Genomic DNA, 18,583 nt, shown 5'->3' on the forward strand with positions numbered 1-18,583 from the left:
TATGACAAACCTAGACAGCATATTAAAAAGCAGAGACATCACTTTGCCAACAAGGTCTGTATGGTCAAAGCTATGGTTTTTCCAGTAGTCATGTATGGATGTGAGAGTTGGACTGTAAAGAAGGCTGAGCACTGTACAATTGATGCTTTCAAACTGTGGAACTGTGGAGAAGATTCTTGAGAGTCTCTTGGACTGCAAGGAGATCAAACCAGTCAATCCTAGAGGAAATCAGTCCTGAATATTCATTGGAAGCATATCAGATACTGAAGCTGAAGCTCCAATACGTTGGCCGCATGATGCAAAGACAACTCATTGGAAAAGACCCTGATCCTGGGAAAGACTGAAGGCGGGAGGAGAAAAGGACGACAGAGGATGAGATGGTTGGATGGCATCACTGACTCAGTGGATATGAGTTTGAGCAAGCTCCGGGAGATGGTGATGGACAGGGAGGCCTGGCCTGCCGTAACCACGGGGTCACAAAGAGTCTGACACGACTGAGTGACTGAACAACCACTGGAGTCCTAGAAAGGGAACAGGGTGAGAATGGGGGAGAATCTGTGCTGAAAAAGATACCTCCCAAATTCTCGCCAAACAGACAAAAGCCACAAATTCCTGAGGCTGGACAAGTACCAAAAAAAAACTATATCTAAGTACACCGGAGTCAAACCCTGAAACAAAGACAAAAGTGGCAGTGATACGAGATGATACCCATCAGACACCGACAGGAGGCTGCGGAGCCCACCCGCTGCCCTTTCTACTAATGGTGAATCTACTAATGGTAAAGCCATTGCCCCTGGCTTTACCGCACATGGGCAAGGGGACCTGAGTCCGCTTCTGTAACAGACAATTACATGCTGCTTGTAACCGACATACCTTAAAGATAGCAAGGAATGAATTTTAAAATATGGGAAAAGACAGACTATGCACATCCTCAGCAAAAGAAAGCGGGTTTAGTTATACCAACACCCAATACAGCAGAGCTTAAGGGGAAGAAGTGGTGATAAAGATGGACATTTCATAATGCTCAGCGTCATTCCCGCCAGGAAGATACAGGCTCCTGAATCTGTATCCTCTAAACACAGCATCAGAATACAATGGGGAACCAATGGGATAAAAGGAAGTCAGTCAGTCCTCATCTGCAGTAGGAGTTTCAAACTCTTCCTTTAGAACAAGGGGACAGAAAAACCAGCAAGGCTGATTTGAACACGACTAACCAACTTGACCCAATGGACATTTATAGACCGCTCCACCCAACAGGTGCAGAAGCCCATTCCTTTGAAGTGCCCGTGGCACGGCCACCAAAATAGACGGAGCGCTGAGCAGGAAGTCAGGTCTCGGACCCGGGGAGAGGGGACTCATCAGTGTCCGTCGTGTGACCGCACGGGGACCACACGAGCCTGATGATACAGAGAGCACCAGGAAACTCGCGGCTGTTTCCAAAGCAAGTGGTGCACTTGTAAGTATGGCTTAATGTCTAACTAAAGAAGTGAAAGTGGAAATTAGAAAATATTTTGCACTGATCACAAAACACGTCAAAACGGTGCGATGTTACTAAAACCTGCCTAGAGAGAATTCACAGTCTTAAATGCTTATAGCAGGAAAAACAGAAAAATGAAAATCAAGAACCTAAGGAAGCTGGAAAACAGCAAATTAAATCCAAAGAAATTGCAAGGAAAGAAATAATAAGCAGAAATCAATGAAATATAAAGTAAACGTACACTACAGATAAACAAAGCCCAAGGGTGGTTCTTCAGAGAAGACTGAGGGAGTGCTGGTGAGGCTGCAGAGAGACCGGAGCCGTCCTGCACGGCTGGTGCGGACGCAACTCGGTCCCGCGCCGCAAAACAGGCGGCAGCGCCTCACAAGCTAAGCACAGCTCCCACGGCGGCTGACAGGGCCCGTCTGCGGGAAAAGTCAGCAGGCAAAGGAGAGCGACGGGACGCGGGACGCTGCTTGCCAAGGCCGAGTGCTTTCTGAGGTGACCACGACGCTCTAACACTGACTGTGACGGCTGCACGCTGCGTGAGTGTGGCCGTACACAACCTCCCGCGTGAATTTCACCTCGACAAAGCCACTACCGAGAGGAAGACTAATAAAACTGGCAAGCCCCTAGCAACACGGATCACAGAGGAAAATGGCAAAATCACAAATGCAAGGTGTGACACAGGGGCTGTTGCTACAAGCGCCGCAGACAGAGGGAAATGGGGTGTCGAGGGCGGCCTGATTCCTGTACATCTCAAAGCACAACCAAGCAAAGCCAGAAGGGAACCAAGATCCCAAACGCCGCAAGGTACAGCCGAAAAGTAAAAAACCACTGTAATTCACCTCAGTGCAGATCAAGGGAAAAAACCACGGCACTTGATGCCCATACCGATAAATACGTTGACGAGCCGACACCCTTCACAATAAGAGCTCTCGGTGACCAGGAAAAAGGAGATGCCCCAACCTGTTATCTGATAAAGGCTCACAGAGGCATCGGCAGAAAGCCCAGAGCAGGCGTCTGAGGCAAAGTGCTGGAAGCGTCTCCAGAGGCGGGGATGCCCCCTCACGCCTTACACCACCACGGGGCATGGAGGCGGGCCTCAGACGGCAGAGGGCCACGCAGATCACGTCAGAAGGGACCAGCGAAGACGCGCAGACACGGCTGCGTACACGGAGAAAACAAGGGCCCCGCTTCATCGAGCGAGACTCGCCACTGACTCCTGTGTTGTCAACATGCCTCTGTCCTTCTGTACTCCGGGAGGGCAAGACACCGTCCACCTCAGCTCAACACACAAATGCGAGGAATAAATCTAACCAGCGAAGTGAGGACCTCCTCATCAAGAACGACAGAGATCAGAGAGCGCCCGCAGGAAACAAGGGACACTCATCGCCTGGAAGAGTTGGCGTTGTCAGCGAGTGCCAGCACTACCCCAAGTGATTCACAAACCCCAACTGGAATCCAGAAGTTGTTTTCTTTTCCTTCTTCCCCACAGAAATGTACGATCTGATTCAAAAACGTATACAGAGAAACAGCACGGCCAGACACCTCCAAGGTCTCGCGCTGCAGGCTCTGAGACGGGCCGTAAACCTGCCATGGAAAGCAGTCTGGTCTTGGCACCGACGGACCCACACAAGGGGTCCGAGATGGCAGCGAGAGACCCCACCTGAGCTGGAAATGCTGCCACTGTGTGCGCGGAGGGCCGGCCTGCGGCAGACGGCGCTGTCACTGGACCCCCAGGGAGAACAGCCAACGCTGACCCTCTCCTCACAGCAGACAGGCGGACCACAGGTCCTCAACTCCAGCGGGAAACGTTAAACCAAGAGCTTCCAGAAGGGAGCACTTCCAAGACTGCGGCAAAGCTCTCTTCAACGGAACACAAACCATTAATCAATAAGAAGAGGATGGATGGATGGGACGTCATTGGAATCAAGAAGTCTGTTCATAAAAGATGAAGCCCAGGGAGCTCCCTGCGAGCTCAGCGGTCAGGACTCCACGCACTCACTGCCACGGCCTGGGGTCAGCCCCTGCTCAGGGAACTGAAATAGACGCTGCCAAGAGGCAGAAGGCAGCCAGGAAGGGAGGCTCTTTTCCAGCAGACACCCAGCCCAGGGCGTGCCTGCTGGACCCCAGGGAGCGGCCCCACTCGGCATCATCAGACATGGGCAGGCAGGACATGCTGAGTGGCAGTCTGAGTCCCGAGGTCCCTAGGCGGCGAGCACTGGGCCGTGTCCTCCTCTAAGCCTGCTCAACTTGCAGCTCCGCATGCAGCGCGCCTCCTGACAAAACGCTCACCAGCCACTCAGGCCCTGTCTTGACCACCGTCTCCCCGTGTGACGCCATGATGACAGACACGTGTCACTGTGTGTCTGCCCGAATCCACAGGGCGTGTGGCAGCAAGCGTGAGCCTGGGAGAGAGCGCGCAGGGGGGGAGGCAGTGAGCTGTCAGTGGGCTCAGCACGGGGGACGAGCGGCCACTTTACTGGGACCGTCCACACCAGGCGGGCCGTGTGCGTGTGTGGACGGGGGGTTGGCAAGTGTACGCACTCTCCTCTCAGTTTTGCTGCTGCCCTAAAAATCCAGTTATTTAAAATCTTTTAAATTATTTGGTTGTCCTTGGGGAGGCAAGTGGTTGAGGGGCAGGGGGCAGGCAGAAGGAAGCAGGCAGTGGTGGGCTGGGGAGAACCGGGTCTTCACGGGACTGTCCTCCGAGACAGAGGATCCCGGGGAGCCTGGGGAGGGGCAGAGGCTCAGCATGGAAGCACCCCACCCCAGGTCTACAGATCGGAAGCCCCCTGAGCAAGACCTGGGGTCGGAAGCCTGGGGGAGAAGGTCTAAAGGCCGAGTGGGCACACGCCACACAGCAGGGGGTACGGGGTCAGCAGCCTCGGGACTGGGGGCACTGGGCTCCCCTGCTCACACACAGGCCTGCTGGCCACTCAGCTGGAGTCCAGTAAACACCAAGGACCACACGTCTCCCGAGGATGCGCATCACCAAAGATGCGCTAGCGTAGGACACAGCTGCGGAGGACACTGGCCGGGTTACCTGGGCCGGGGACAGGGTGTCTGCTTACAGCCTGGGCGGGAAAGTGAGTAAAGTCGCTCAGTCACGTCTGACTCTTTGCGACCCCACGGACTATACATGACATTCTCTAGGCCAGAATACTAGAGTGGGTAGCCTATCCCTTCTCCAGGGTATCTTCCCGACCCAGGACTCGAACTGGAGTCTGCATTGCAGGCGGATTCTTTACCAGCTGAGCCACCAGGAAAGCCCCTTAGAGCCTGGAAGTTTCTGCCAAACACGTCCACCCAAGGACAGACAGTCTAGAAAGCAGGTCAGAGACGGGGAGTGGGGGGGGACGCGTGGAGGGCAGTCTGGGGCGAGGAGAGGAAAGGAAAGGAAAGCCCTCAAATACGCTCTAGAGGCTTGAAATTCACCCGGAAGACAAGGAAGCGGTACCACGCAGATGCAAAGCGAGCCGGCGGTGGGGGGGGGGAGGCCGCAGGGACGTCTGGGCGTCTGGACACTGGCCAGAGGACAGGGCTGGGAGTGCCAGCCACACCTGTGCCCTCCGGCCACCCCCAAAACGGCCCTCCAAGGGGACGGAGGGCAGGCAGAGGGGCTGAAGCGCTGCCCCCATACTGACGCCCACCCCCCCCCCCCCAGTCTCACCACACACTGCAGTCTGGCGCGTGTGTAGCGCTGAGGTTAACAGCTCAAGGCCAAGGGTGGGGCCAAAAATGCACGTGTGCAAGGTTCTCGGTCTGTTTGCAGAGCTGCCAACCATCACCACGATCGAAGATATCTTCATCGTCTCAAAAAGAGCCCCTCCCCACCCTCCGTCAGCACCCCTGGGCCCCCTCCCCAGCCTCGGTCAGCACCCCCAGGCTCTGGCAGCTGCGCTCAGCTCTTCGCTAAGAGCTGGTTGGCCTGTCTGCAAGTTTTGGGTTCAGGGCCCCCCACGGCGTGGGCTCTGGTGGGGCTCCTCCGCTGGGCAGCGCTCCCAGGTGCCCGGGCCTCTGGTCCATCCTCTGCGGGCCCGCCAGTCTCCGCTCCTGGCCAGGGCGGTGGGCAGTGGTGGGCAGGAGGTGGGCGGCAGGGGTGCTCGCGCTCCCCCGCTCCCACGACCCCGGGGACCGGGATCCCCCTCCTCCCTCGGCAGCACCTGCTCCGCCCCCCACTCCCTACTCCGCCCCTCCACCCGGGAGGAGGGCGGGGTGCGCTCAGGAGGCGGGGCCGCGGGGCGGGCGGCGTGCTGGTGACCTTGGCCGAGCTCCGCTGCGCCACCTCGTGGGCCGCCAGCTGCTGAGCGTCATCCTTTCAAGCAACAAGGGCTCTTTCATGCTGAAGTGATAAATCCCCAAGATTCAAAGACATTGTAAGGAGAGGCTCTGATACTGAGGGTCGCCGCCCACGCACAGTCTCCAGGGCCCCTCGAGCACTCCCGGCCTAGGGCAGAGGCCACAGTCCGGCCACCTGCCGGTGGGAAAGGCCTGTGGTGACCACAGGAAAGGAAAGAGCGTGCAAGGAGGGGCAGAGAGGCCTCCGCTCCTACAGACACGCGGGGAACACGCGGGGGACGCCACGCCCCAGGAAGGGCGCAGGGGACACACCGCTGCCCCAACTCCCACCAGGAAAGCAGAGACGCAGGCCTGGCTGGAGATGAACTCTCCCAAAGCAAAAGGTAAGTGAATGGACAACAGGAAAGAAGAGACCGGAAGACAGGTCAGCGGGGCAGCAGGGTGAGCAGAGAGGACACAGGGAGAGGCCCGTGGGGCTCCAGAGCCCAGAGGCCCAGGCGGGTGGAAGGGCCGCAGGGCAGCGCACGCGGGCCTCTGAGCCTGGAGACGCGGGGGTGCCACAGCCCGAGCACGCGCAGCTGTCCACACACAGGACCCAGAGGCAAGGCCCAGACTCAGGGCGCGCCCCTGCTCCACGGGATGCAGGAAGGCTGACCGGCACTCGTGTCCAAATCCCGGGGAGACCGACGTGCCCCCGGAATCCTGCCAGGCTGTCCCCAACGTGCAGAAGAAAGACACCCGCTCTCAGAAGCCGTGGGAGGACATGGGGCCAGCAGTACGCTGTGCATGGGGGGTGAGGGGCCCGGCGGGAGGGAGAGGAGACAGGAGACCGGGGGAGTGCGCGGGCACAGAGCCCCAGAGGCCGTCCTCATGGAGGCGTGCTGGGCAGGCCCGCGCCCACGCCGCGCCCGCTGTCCAGGCTCAGGGAGGCCGCACACCGTCCCCTCCGAGAAGCCACGGGGCTGGGCGGGGTGAGCCCAGCAGGCCCGCGCAGCCGCCCGCCGGGCCCCGGCACTGGCCTGGCCACAGCGGCCCAGCGCCGGGGACGCCGCAGAGCCCTAGGGCGGCGGGCCGACGGCACCCAGCGGCCCCACCCCGCAGCCTGTGCGCCTCACCTCCCTCCAGACGGTTAAGGCACAGGCGTCCCAGCAAACATGGGAGCTGGGGACGGGGAAGCCGCGCGCAGAGGGCAGCCCAGCAAAGGATACGCGGGGTCCCCTCCGTGCGGCACACGAGGTACAGGCAGGCGGCGACTACGTGCGCCGTCCTCCGGCCCCGGGTCAGGTGCTTGCCCACGGCCATCTTGAAGAAGTTGAACGCGGTGTCCAGGCAGTGCTGGTTCAGCTGCAGCTGGCTCCCCAGGTGGTGGATCTGGCGCCGCCCTAGGGCACAACACAGCACGTTACCGCGGCCCCGCCGGCGGGCGGCCACCGCCAGTTACGCGGCCCCGCGGGCGGGCGGCCATCGCCAGTTACACGGCCCAGCGGGCGGCCCCTCGCTAGTTACCGCGGTCCCAGCGGGCGGGCGGCCCCTCGCTAGTTACCGCGGTCCCAGCGGGCGGGCGGCCCCTCGCTAGTTACGCGGCCCCTCGCTAGTTACCGCGGTCCCAGCGGGCGGGCGGCCCCTCGCTAGTTACGCGGCCCCAGCGGGCGAGCGGCCACTCGCTAACACTCAGCGTTGCGCGGCTGCCTCGGCAGCTTCCGGTGGAGAGTCAAGGTTTACTCCTTCCTTTCATTTTTGCAAAATGTTCAGTTTTCTCAGGGGTTCCAGTAAAATCGTATGCGTGAACATGGGGTGCGAGTTCCCCCAGTGTTACATGCCCCGAGGGGTCCTCCGCCAGGGTGGAGTGGGTCAGGGCAGCCCGGGGGGCAGAGGCCTTCCCAAGGCCCCACGCTCAGTGAGTTTGGGAAGGGCTCTGGGTAAGCCGGCTGTCTGGCGTTCGCTGAATGCTAAACACAGGCCCCAAGTCCACACGCTCCACTGCAAGGGCCCCTCCCGTGGCTGAGCACCCAGGCCCGGCTGCCCGCACCCACCCAGCCTCCCCCACAGGCCCACCCAGCCTCCCGCCCGCGCCCACCCAGCCTTCCCCACAGGCACACCCAGCCTTCCCCACAGGCCCACCCAGGCTTCCGCCCGTGCCCACCCAGCCTTCCGCATGGGCCCCAAGCCAGCCTCTGGCCAGTCTGGTGTGCACAGGGCGGCCGCAACCAAGTCTGCAGGCACACCTCCGCCCGGAGCACGGCTGTCCCGGGAGCCACGGGAGCAGGCCACAGGGGCACTGAGGGGGAGGCGGACATGCCCTGAGCGACCGGCGAGCCTCACAGGAGCCAGGAGCCGGGGAGCACGCGGCCTGCAGAGCTGGACTGCCCCCGGTGCCCCACGTCTCTGCCCGGGGCCCAGCGCTGCCACCACCCCCGCTGCCTCCGCACGAAGGGCAAACAGGTCCCAGCACAGACTCCAGTTCTGCCCAGCGAACTCCCGCCCCTGGGCCTGCTCTCCTTTGGCGAAGACCACTCTACACTGGGCCAGGGGCCTGCACTTCCCCCACAAAGAGCTAGGAGCCGATTCCGCTGCCCCTGTGCCAAGGGCCGTGGGCTCAGACTGACCCCTGGCCAAAGGGGGGCACCCAGGGAGCTAGCGCCCAGGGGAACAGGCGTGCAGGCTGGCACCTGGCAGCCGGCCTGCCCTGCGAGTGCCCTGCCCCCTCAACCTCCAGGGGAGCCTGCCTGGAGCCATGCGGCTCCGAGGCCTCTGCTCAGGTTGAACTGATGCGGGATCACGGTCACGGCCCCAGAGCCCAGGCCAGGGCACAGCCAACATCCTGACCGTCTGCAGAGTCAGGAGGGCAGGTCGTGCACCCAGGATGTCAGGTGGATAAGCACGGTCCACCCCGCCGCGCAGCCGGCCTTGGGCAGACATAGCGGCTGACGAGACCGCTCGGGCTGCAGTCTCGCTCCCCACCAACTCCTCGGTGTGCGCGGGGGCCCCAGTAACTCGGGGAGAGGGAGGTCCTTTCCAGAGGGCACTCACAGAGCCCGGGACCCAGCTCAGCCCCACACACCATGGGCCAGGGTCCCCCAGCAGTTGGGGGGGCAGCACTTAAAATTATTGCAGCAAGTTACCTTATCACATCTTCATTGCTCTGTAATTCACATACTGTAAAGTTTGCCCACTTAAATTGTCCCATGGAGCGGTTAGTATATTCACAAGAGTTGTGCGACCATTGCCACTTTGGTTCATTCCATCACCCCAGAAAGAAGCCCTATAGCCATGAGAAGTTGCTCCCAGCCCCCCAAGTGAGTTTCTAATTCACGCACATTGGGCAAGCACAATTGGCACTCTGAACAAATCATATGACACAGGTGTGTTTACAATCTTTAAAAGCACAGTTATTAATAAATGCAAACTTATGCAAAACAGACTCCCAATTAACCAAGCACAGATTACTCTCCTAAGAATAATAAATGAATGCAAGAAGTCAACTCACTAGCACATAGATGTCTTCAAATTTTTTACATTTTGTGAAACTAAGGCCTGCCTCTCCCTTCAAGACGGCACCTGAACAGCATCCTCCCAGAACCATGGAGACAGCGGAAAGCACAAAGATGAACACGAGGACAGGCAGGCAGCCGGGAGCATGTGGAAGGAGGGTCTAACCCGGCGGCTTAAGAAGCGAAGCCGTGATGCCACAGGGCTCGGCCCAGAAGCCTCCTCTCGCCCAGAGGACCCTCACAGTGCCAGCCAGGCCTGTGCAGCACCCACATCAGGGTGCACAAACATGTCACACCCGTCCCATGTGGCAACACACGAGAAACCACGCCTATGATCAGATCCAGGGGCACAATGGGTGCCCTGGGTGGGCTACAGGTGTAAACAGGTCAGTTTAAGACCCACATGCGTATAAACATGAACCAACAACTGAGAATCACCCAGCCTGTGTAGAAAACACCAGCGTGGAGAGAGGAAGCAGCACCAGGCTGCACCGGCAGATGGCCAAGAGAAGGCGCGTCCCACGCTCCATTGTCACCTCAAAGTGCTGGGAAGACGTCAACAGAGAAAAGTATGAATAGGCTGCAATCAAAAAGACACAGTCCTCGAAAAATTAAAAATGTGATCACTGAGCATTTCATTAAAACTCAGAAATAACCAAACCACAGAGTGGGCACAAGTGAAGATTTAAAAAGAGAGCTAGGAGCTGGGGGAAGGGCCGCCCCCAGAGGGAGGCCTGTGGCTGGCCAGACAGGCAGACGTTCAGGCACGAAGGATCACCCAGATGAGAGGGCCTGTGATTAGGACAGACGACACCACAGAAAGAGCTAACAGTCCCACCAAGCATGCAGATGGGCTGGGGAGCCTCGGAGAGCGAGCTGGAGCCCAGCAGGGGCACCTCCCGCACGCACCCCCCGCACGTGCCACCTGCACACGCCCCCCGCACGCTCGCTTTACACTCCGGGCAGGAAGGCGCTGGCCCCGCGATGAGGAAGGGAGCCTGGCCAAGGGGAAGCAGCCGCCACCCGACCCTCGCTGTCCTCAACGGACCCTCAAAGCGCCCGACTTCCTCCTCCTGGCTTTCCCGTGAGGCCCCTCTCCCCTGCCCGCAGGACCCGCCCACGGCCGGCCGGCCACAGCGTGAGTGTCCTCTGCCACTCCCGAGTACACTTGCTTTGCTGATGAGACAGCTGGCTGGTTTAATTGAAGAGTGACAACAGTATGGACTTAATGCCATAGATTCAAATCATACCAAATAAAACTTGACGGAACCGACAGGAAAGGGGCAGTACTGCCTGACGGAATTCCAGAGAGGAGAGTCATGCTGATACACAAGTTGGGCTTAGAAAAGGCAGAAGAACCAGAGATCAAACTGCCAACATCTGCTGGTTCATAGAAAAAGCAAGGGAGTTCCAGAAAAACATCTGCTTCTGCTTCACTGACTATGCTAAAGCCTTTGTGTGGATCACAACACACTGTGGAAAATTCTTAAAGAGATGGGAATACCAGACCACCTTACCTGCCTCCTGAGAAACCTGTAGGCAAGTCAAGAAGCAAAGTTAGAGCCAGACACTGAACAATGGACTGGTTCAAAATTGAGAAAGGAGTCCGTCAAGGCTGCATATTGTCACCTGCTTATTTAACTTATATGCAGAGCACATCATGGGAAATGCCAGGCTGGAATCAAGATTGCCGGGAGAAATATTAACAACCTCAGACATGCAGATGACACCACTCTAAATGTCAAAAAGTGAAGCAGAACTAAAGAGCCTCTTCATGAAAGTGAAAGAAGAAAGTGAAAAAGCTGGCTTATAACTCAATATTTTAGAAACTAAGATCATGGCATCCAGTCCCATCACTTCATGGCAAATATAAGGTGAAATAGTGGAACAGTGGCAGATTTTATTTTCTTGAGCTCCAAAATCACTGTGGACGGTGACTGCACCCATGAAATTACAACACCTGCTCCTTGGAAGGAAAGCTACGACAAACCTAGACAACGTATTAAAAGGCAGAGATATATCACTTTGCTGACAAAGATCTGTATAGTCAAAGCTATGGTTTTTCCAGTAGTCACGTACAGAAATAACAATTGGACCATAAAGAAGACTAAGCACCAAAGAATTGATGCTTTCAAATTGTGGTTCTAGAGAAGATTCTTGAGAGTCCCTTGGACTGCAGAGAGATCAAACCAGTCAATCCTAAAGGAAATCAGTCCTGAATATTCACTGGAAGGACTGATGCTGAAGCTGAAGCTCCAATACTGTGGCCACTTGATGCAAAGAACCGACTCACTGGAAAAGACCCTGATTCTGGGACAGATTGAGGGCAGGAGAAGGGGATGGCAGAGGATGAGAAGGGATGGCTAGACAGAATCACTGACTCAATGGACATGAGTTTGAGTGAGCTCCGGGAGTTGGTGATGGACAGGGAGGCCTGGCGTGCTGCGATTCATGGGGTCGCAAAGAGTCAGACACGACTGAGAGACTGAACTGAACAAACTTGAAAACAGGGCAAGCACAGATCAAACACATATAGTAGATTCACAAAAACCAAACAGAGAACACAAGCATGAAGCAAAAGGAAATCATCAAACCACAAAAAGAAGAAGGAAGAGAAGGAAAAGAGAATTCATTGGAAAACAAGGTTTAAAATGGCAATGATTATGTGAAGCTAAATTGCATCAGTCGTGTCTGACTCTTTGCAACCCTATGTACTGTAGCCCACCAGGCTCCTCTGTCCATGGGATTCTCCAGGCAAGAACACTAGAGTGGGATGCCATGTCCTTCTCCAGGGGATCTTGCCGACCCAGGGATTGAACTTGTGTGTTTTATGTCTCCTGTATTAATTAGTAAATAGGTTCTTTACCACCAGCACCACCTGGGAAGCCCTAATGTACCAATAATCACCCTAAATGTCAATGGTCTGAATGCTTCAATGAGAAGACGCAGAGTGGCAGACTGGATCAAAACACAAGAGCGGACAGTGTGCTGCCTACAAGAGACCCACCTCTGAGCAAAGGACATGTGTGGATTCAAAGTGAGGGGGTGGAAAAAGCCATTTCATGCAAACAGAAGTGACCAGCAAGAGGGAATAACAATATTCATATCAGACAAACAGACTTTAAAACATAGGCCATAAAGAAAGATAAAGGACACTACATAATGAAAAAAATTCCCTGGTAGCTCAATCAGGAAAGAGTCTGCCTGCAGTGCAGGAGACCAGGGTTCAATCCCTGGGTCAGGAAGATCCCCTGGAGGAGGAAATGGCAACCCACTCCAGTATTCTTGCTTGGAAAATCCCATGGACAAAGGAGCCTGGCGGGCTACAGTCCATGGGGTCAAGAGTCAGACACGACTGAGCGACTAAACCACCACCACGTAATGATAAAAGGATCACTACAAGAGGATTTTACATTCATCAACATACAGGAGCACCCAAATACATAAAACAAACACTAACAGATGCGACGGGGCAATTGATGGGAGCACAACAATAGGAGGCTTTACCGCTCCACTGACACCTGTGGGCCCACCTTCCAGAGAGTCAGTGAGGTAACAGAGATGCTAAACAATGCCACAGAGCAGCGAGACTTAATCGGTATGTTCATGACATTATGTCCAAAAAACACCCAGAATACACATTCTTTTCAAGCACACGAGGAGCATTCTCTCGGACTAACCACACACTAGGGCACAAAACCAGCCTCAGCAGATGTAAGAATGCAGGGGTTATTTCAGGCGTCTCCTCTGACTGCGGGGCATGGAACTAGAGATCAACCACGAGAAAGGAAACGAGAAAACACAACTACATGGGCACTAAACAACATGCCACAAACACGCTGAGACAAATGACAGCTCTGAGCACAAACACGCAAAGCCCACTTGCGTGGTCACCAGGTCATGCCTGACTCTGACCTCACGGCCAGTAGCCTGCCAAGCTCCTATGTCCGTGGGATTTCCTGGGTAAGAATACTGGAGTGAGTTGCCATTTCATTCTCCAGGGGACCTTCCTGATCCAGGGATCAAACACAAAATCTATGGGATGCAGCAAAAGCAACTCTTAAAGGGAAGTTCATAGGGATGTAGGCCTTCATTAAAAAACAAGAAAAATCCCGAGTAAACAACCTAACTTACTACCTAAAACAGAAAAAGAACTAATAAAACCTGAAGGAAGAAGGAAGGAAATAAATAAGATAGACATTTTTTAAAAACAGAAAAAAAAAAAATCAATAAAACCAGGAGATGATTCTTGGTTTGAAAGAGTAAACAAAATTGGCAAACTCTTGGCTAGGCTCACCAAGAAGAAAAGAGAACCCAAATAAATGAAATAAGAAATGAAAAAGGAGAACTCTCACCTGATACTGCAGAAATACAAAAAAAATAAGAGAATACTATGTACAATTATATGCCAACCAATCTGACAACCTAGAAGAAATGAACAACTTTCTAGAAACACATAGCCCAACAAAACTGAATCAAGAAGAAATAGATGATTTGAACAGACTCGATCAAGTGAAGTGAAACAAAATCTGTAAAAAACAAACAAACAAAAAAACCTCCCTACAAACAGAAGTCCAGGACCAGATGACTTCACAGGCGAATCTACCAAACATACAAAAAAGAACTTACTATACTGATTTGTCTCAAACTCATCCAAAAGATTGCAGAGCAGGGAACACTCCCAAAGACATTCTATGAAGCCAGCATCACCCTAATACCAAAATCAGACAAAGACATCACCAAAAAAGAAAATCACAGGCCAATATCTTTGATGACTATAGATGCAAAAATTCTCAACAAAATATTAGCAAACCAAATTCAACAACACAGATAAAAAGATCATACAACACAACCAAGTGGGATTCATCCCAGTTTCACAAGGATGGCTCAACATTTGCAAATCCATCGATGTAATAAACCACATTAACAAAAGAAAAAGTCAAAAACCACATGATCATCTCAGTAGAGGCAGAAAAAACATTTGACAAAATTCAATATTCATTCATGATAAAAAATTGTTACCAAAGGGGGAATAGTGGGAACATATCACAACATAATAAAGGCCATTTATTAAAACCCACAGCCTATATAATACTCAATGGTGAAAACCTAAGAGCCTTCCTACTAAAATCTAGAACAAGACAAGGATGCCTACTCTCACCACGTCTATTCATCATAGTATTGGAAGTTTTATCCACAACAGACAAGAAAAAGAAGTATAAGGTATTCAAATTGGAAGGTAAAAGGTAAAACTGTCACTATGTGCAGATGACATGATACCATATATGTCAATAGAAAACCCTAAGGACTCCACACAAAAACTACTAGATCTAATAAATGAATTTAGTAAAGTAGCAGGATACAATATTAACATTCAAATATCAGTTGCATTTCGTTACACTAACAATGAAATATCAGAAAGGGAATGTAAAAAAAACCAATATCTTTTAAAATAGCACCAAATATATATACCTAGGAATAAACCTGGCCAACGAGGTGAAAGACTTATATGTTGAGAATTATAAAACATTAATAAAGTAAATTAAAGATGATTCAAAGAAATGGGAAGATAGCGCATGCTTTTGAATTGGAAGAATATTGTTAAAATGACAACATCCAAAGCAATCTGCAGATTCAATGCAATCCCTATGAAAATACCCATGACATTTTTCACAAAACTAGAACAAAGAATACAAAATTTTATAAGGAATCATGAAAGACCCAGAATTGCCAAAGCAATCCTGAGGGGGAGGTGAACAATGCAGGAGGCATAACTCTCTCACCAGACTTCAGACAATATGACGAAGCTACAGTAATTAAAACGGCGTGGTATTGCTACAAAAACAGACATACAGATCAGTGAAACAGAACAGAGGGCCCAGAAGTAAACCCACACACTTACGGGCAATTAATCTTCATCTAAGGAGGCAGGAATATAAAACGGGAAAAAGACAGTCTCTTCTGCAAGTGGTGCTGGGAAAGCTGGACAGTCTCATGTAAATCAGTGACATTAGAACACACCCTCACATCATGCGAAAAAACAAAATCTTATCGATGTTTTCTTAGGTCAGTCTCCTAAGGCAATAGGAATAAAAATACACAAATGGGACCTAATCAAATTCAAAAGCTTTTGCACAGCAAAGGAAACCAAAAAAAAAAAAAAAAAGACAACCTACAGAATGGGAGAATACATTGAGTCACACGGCCATCCAGCAGAGATTAGCACAACATACTTCAACAAAGAAAGAATAAAACTGAAAAATGCAAACCTCAACCTCTACTTCATACCATACATAAAAAATTGACTTGAGGCAGATCACAAACTTAAATGCAAAATATACAACAATAAAGCTCCTAAATGAAAACACAGAAGAGTATCTTCAGACCTTAGGATAGACTAGAATTAAGATCTTTTAAAATTTTATAATTATGTATTTGGCTGCGTCCAGTCTTAGTTGCAGCATGTGGGATCTTAGTTCTGTGACGAAGGATCGGAACCCAGGTCCCCTGCATTGGGAGCCCGGAGACTTAGCCACTGGACCATTGGAGAAGTCTCAAGAATTAAGATCTTAGGTCACAAAAACCCCTAACTATAAAAACGGATATATTGCGACTCTGTTAAAATTAAGAAATTTCTGTTCATCAGAAGACATTAGGAAAGTGAAAAGACAAGCCATCTACTGGGAGAAAGATTCAAAATATGTATATGCATCAGAAGACTTGAACTCCAAATTTATAAGGAAGTTTACAAATCAGTAAGAAAAAGACGACTCAGTTAAAAGAAACAAAACAAACAAACTTGTACAAAAGATGCAACAAACAGGCGGCTCAGAGAGGACCCAGCAAAAGCAGCCGCTCTACCTGCTCAGCAGGCGGCAGACCAAGGTCCTGGGCGCAGTGCACCCCGGAAGGCCCATGAGAGCACGGGACCTGCCCCGTGCAGATGGTCACTGCAGACCAACACGCACGCCAGAAGCCCGGACCCCGCCTGCCGTGCGGTCCCAGCGACGAGCGCGCCGCAGCGCCATCCACACGGCCGCACGCGGAGGCAGACACAGGCACGTGCCCAGGGGAGATCCTGCAAGCAGCAGACACACCGCGGATACACACACAGAGGACGTTTCCTGTGTGATTCCAATTGTCTGAAGCAGAAAAACAAGCCAAATTAATCGACAGGAGGGCGCTTTCTGGGGCACAAGAAACACACTGGACCATGCTCTGTGCTGAGACCTCAAGTCACACACACTAATCCAGGAGAGCTCACTTAAGGCTGGCACAGGGATGCATTTTACATGCATCACGCCAAGAAAAACAGACAAACAGAACACAATAAAACTTCCCCTGAGAAATGTCTCCCTGTGAAAGGGCTCATCGGGTCAGTAACAAAAGCTCCAGCCTAGAGGCATTTCAGAATCCACAGAGAGACAGACAACCCAAAGGTCCAAATTAAGCAACCAAGAGTGAGACGGTGACTCAGATGGGACCGCATCCCCGCGCTGGCCACCCAGCACACCTTGGCCCACCCTCCGTGGGCACCCACCCCAGCCCTCCCAGGCTCCCGGAGGGAAGACGGGGGTGCAAGGCTTCTCTCCTGCTGAGCTGCACTCAACCGGGACCTCAGCATGTTTCCTGCAAAACCAGAGGCAAGCCCACGAGATGGACCGGCGGGCACCAGCCTCCAGGAGTGGGGGCAGGAGGCGGAGACCCCGAGTAAGCGGGACCAGGAGAGGGATCTGGGGCACCAGCCTCCGGGGTGGGGGCAGGAAGTACAGACCCCGTGTAAGTGGGACCACAACCCAGACCATCTGTTCCTCCTCCAATTCTCTCTTGTTTTATAAGAAAGGCACCCAAAACTGAACGTAAATAGTAACAACTGAAGGCAAATCCATAGATTCCAACCCAACCCAACAGGCTGGGGGCGGCGGCAGGAAGCAGAGTGCAGGTGCCCCCGTGGGAGGACAGAGCAGCTGCTGCGGAGAGAGGGGGGACCAACCCCCAGGAGGGCCGTGGGGGGTAGCTGCCAGAAGGAGAGGGGGGGACCAACCCCCAGGAGGACGGTGGAGGGGAGCCGCCAGACAGAGAGAGGGGGGACCAACCCCCAGGAGGGCCGTGGAGGGGAGCCGCCAAAAGGAGAGGGGGGGACCAACCCCCAGGAGGGCCGTGGGGGGGAGCTGCCAGACCCTGGGCCCAGAGGAGGTGCCCGACAGACGGAGAAGGAGATGCACGATTAAGTCGGCAGAGAGCCGTAATCGCTGGTCGGAAAGATGAACACAGAACATGAAATAAGAGAAAAGCTACCAGAAGGCAGGGGGCTTCCTGCGGCACAAGCAGCACGCTCCACCCCTCGGCCTGCAGGCCTGCGGTCACACACGCGCCCGGCTCATCAGAAACACGCCAACGGATCTCTGGGAAACACAGAATCCACCTTTATCTCTCCTCCAAGAGCGACAGAAGATGACAGTAAGGACATACAATCCGCATAAACTCACCAGGACAAAGAAAGAAGCACAGACAATCTCCGGGGACAGGCAAGGCCGGCACACAGCGGGCGCATGGAGGGTAAGGGCAGCGTGGGGCCGCCAGGAAGAAGCCGGTTTGGACAAGAGCAGCAGAGTCAGGGCTGGAGCTCACGGCCACCCTCGGCCCCCACAGCCCCGCCCAGCAGGGACAGGATGCGGGCGCCGGAGGGGAGGCGGGCCCCTCCCCGGGCGCCGGGTGCGGACCGGGGCTGACGACCCGGGGAAGGGGCGAGGGCGACCACCGAGCGGGCTCGCCCGGCCTCAGACCAAGCTGACCCCGTTCCCAGACGCCCGCAAGCTCCACTTTGCCTTCTTAAACTAAGCCGTGTTTAAAATTAGATGGGGTATTTCTCTGTACCGCTGGTTTACCGTTTTACTTCCATGAATACGTCTGCATGAACTACTTTTAGTACTACTAGTACTAAACTAGCATTTTAGTAGTACTAAAAATGCTACTCTTTGCAACTGATTTGGGTCCCATGGACAACCTGTTTTGGGCTTTTGGAAACAGACCCATTCCCTACTGGGAATAAAGTTCTTCACAAGCAGACCATCTTAAAGGTGGGCGCAGAGAAAAAGAAAGATTACAGCACCACCTAGAGGACAGCAGGCGGGCCCGCGCGCGGCTCCGGGCCAGGGGTGAGGGCCGGAGCGCGGCTCCGGGCCGGGGGTGGGGCCCGAGCGCGGCTCCGGCAGCGGCAGCGCAGGCACGGGCTGCCAGCAGGAAGCATTCTGCTCTGTGAGCACTAGGGAGCTCCCTAAAGACATAGCGGTCAAGACTCCAGGCTTCC

At 53.8% G+C, this 18,583-nt stretch overlaps 1 protein-coding gene across 4 annotated transcripts in view; it reads right to left on the minus strand.

The window, feature by feature from the left end:
* BRF1 (BRF1 RNA polymerase III transcription initiation factor subunit) overlaps positions 1–18,583 on the minus strand; it is a 58,761-nt gene that overhangs the window by 30,251 nt on the left and 9,927 nt on the right. For 2 of the 4 annotated variants that reach the window (XM_043489420.1, XM_043489419.1), the window contains one exon: positions 6,991–7,164. The exons of 1 other annotated variant lie outside the window; for it this stretch is intronic. In XM_043489420.1, the coding sequence (XP_043345355.1) occupies positions 6,991–7,164 (174 nt within the window). Of the gene's footprint in view, positions 1–6,990; positions 7,165–7,943; positions 7,957–16,786; positions 16,798–18,583 lie in introns of all 4 variants that reach the window. One more of the 4 variants, XM_043489425.1, reaches the window with a different exon arrangement.

This window comes from Cervus canadensis, chromosome 17, assembly GCF_019320065.1.
Source record: "Cervus canadensis isolate Bull #8, Minnesota chromosome 17, ASM1932006v1, whole genome shotgun sequence".
In the NCBI taxonomy this organism is placed as follows: Eukaryota; Metazoa; Chordata; class Mammalia; order Artiodactyla; family Cervidae; genus Cervus; species Cervus canadensis.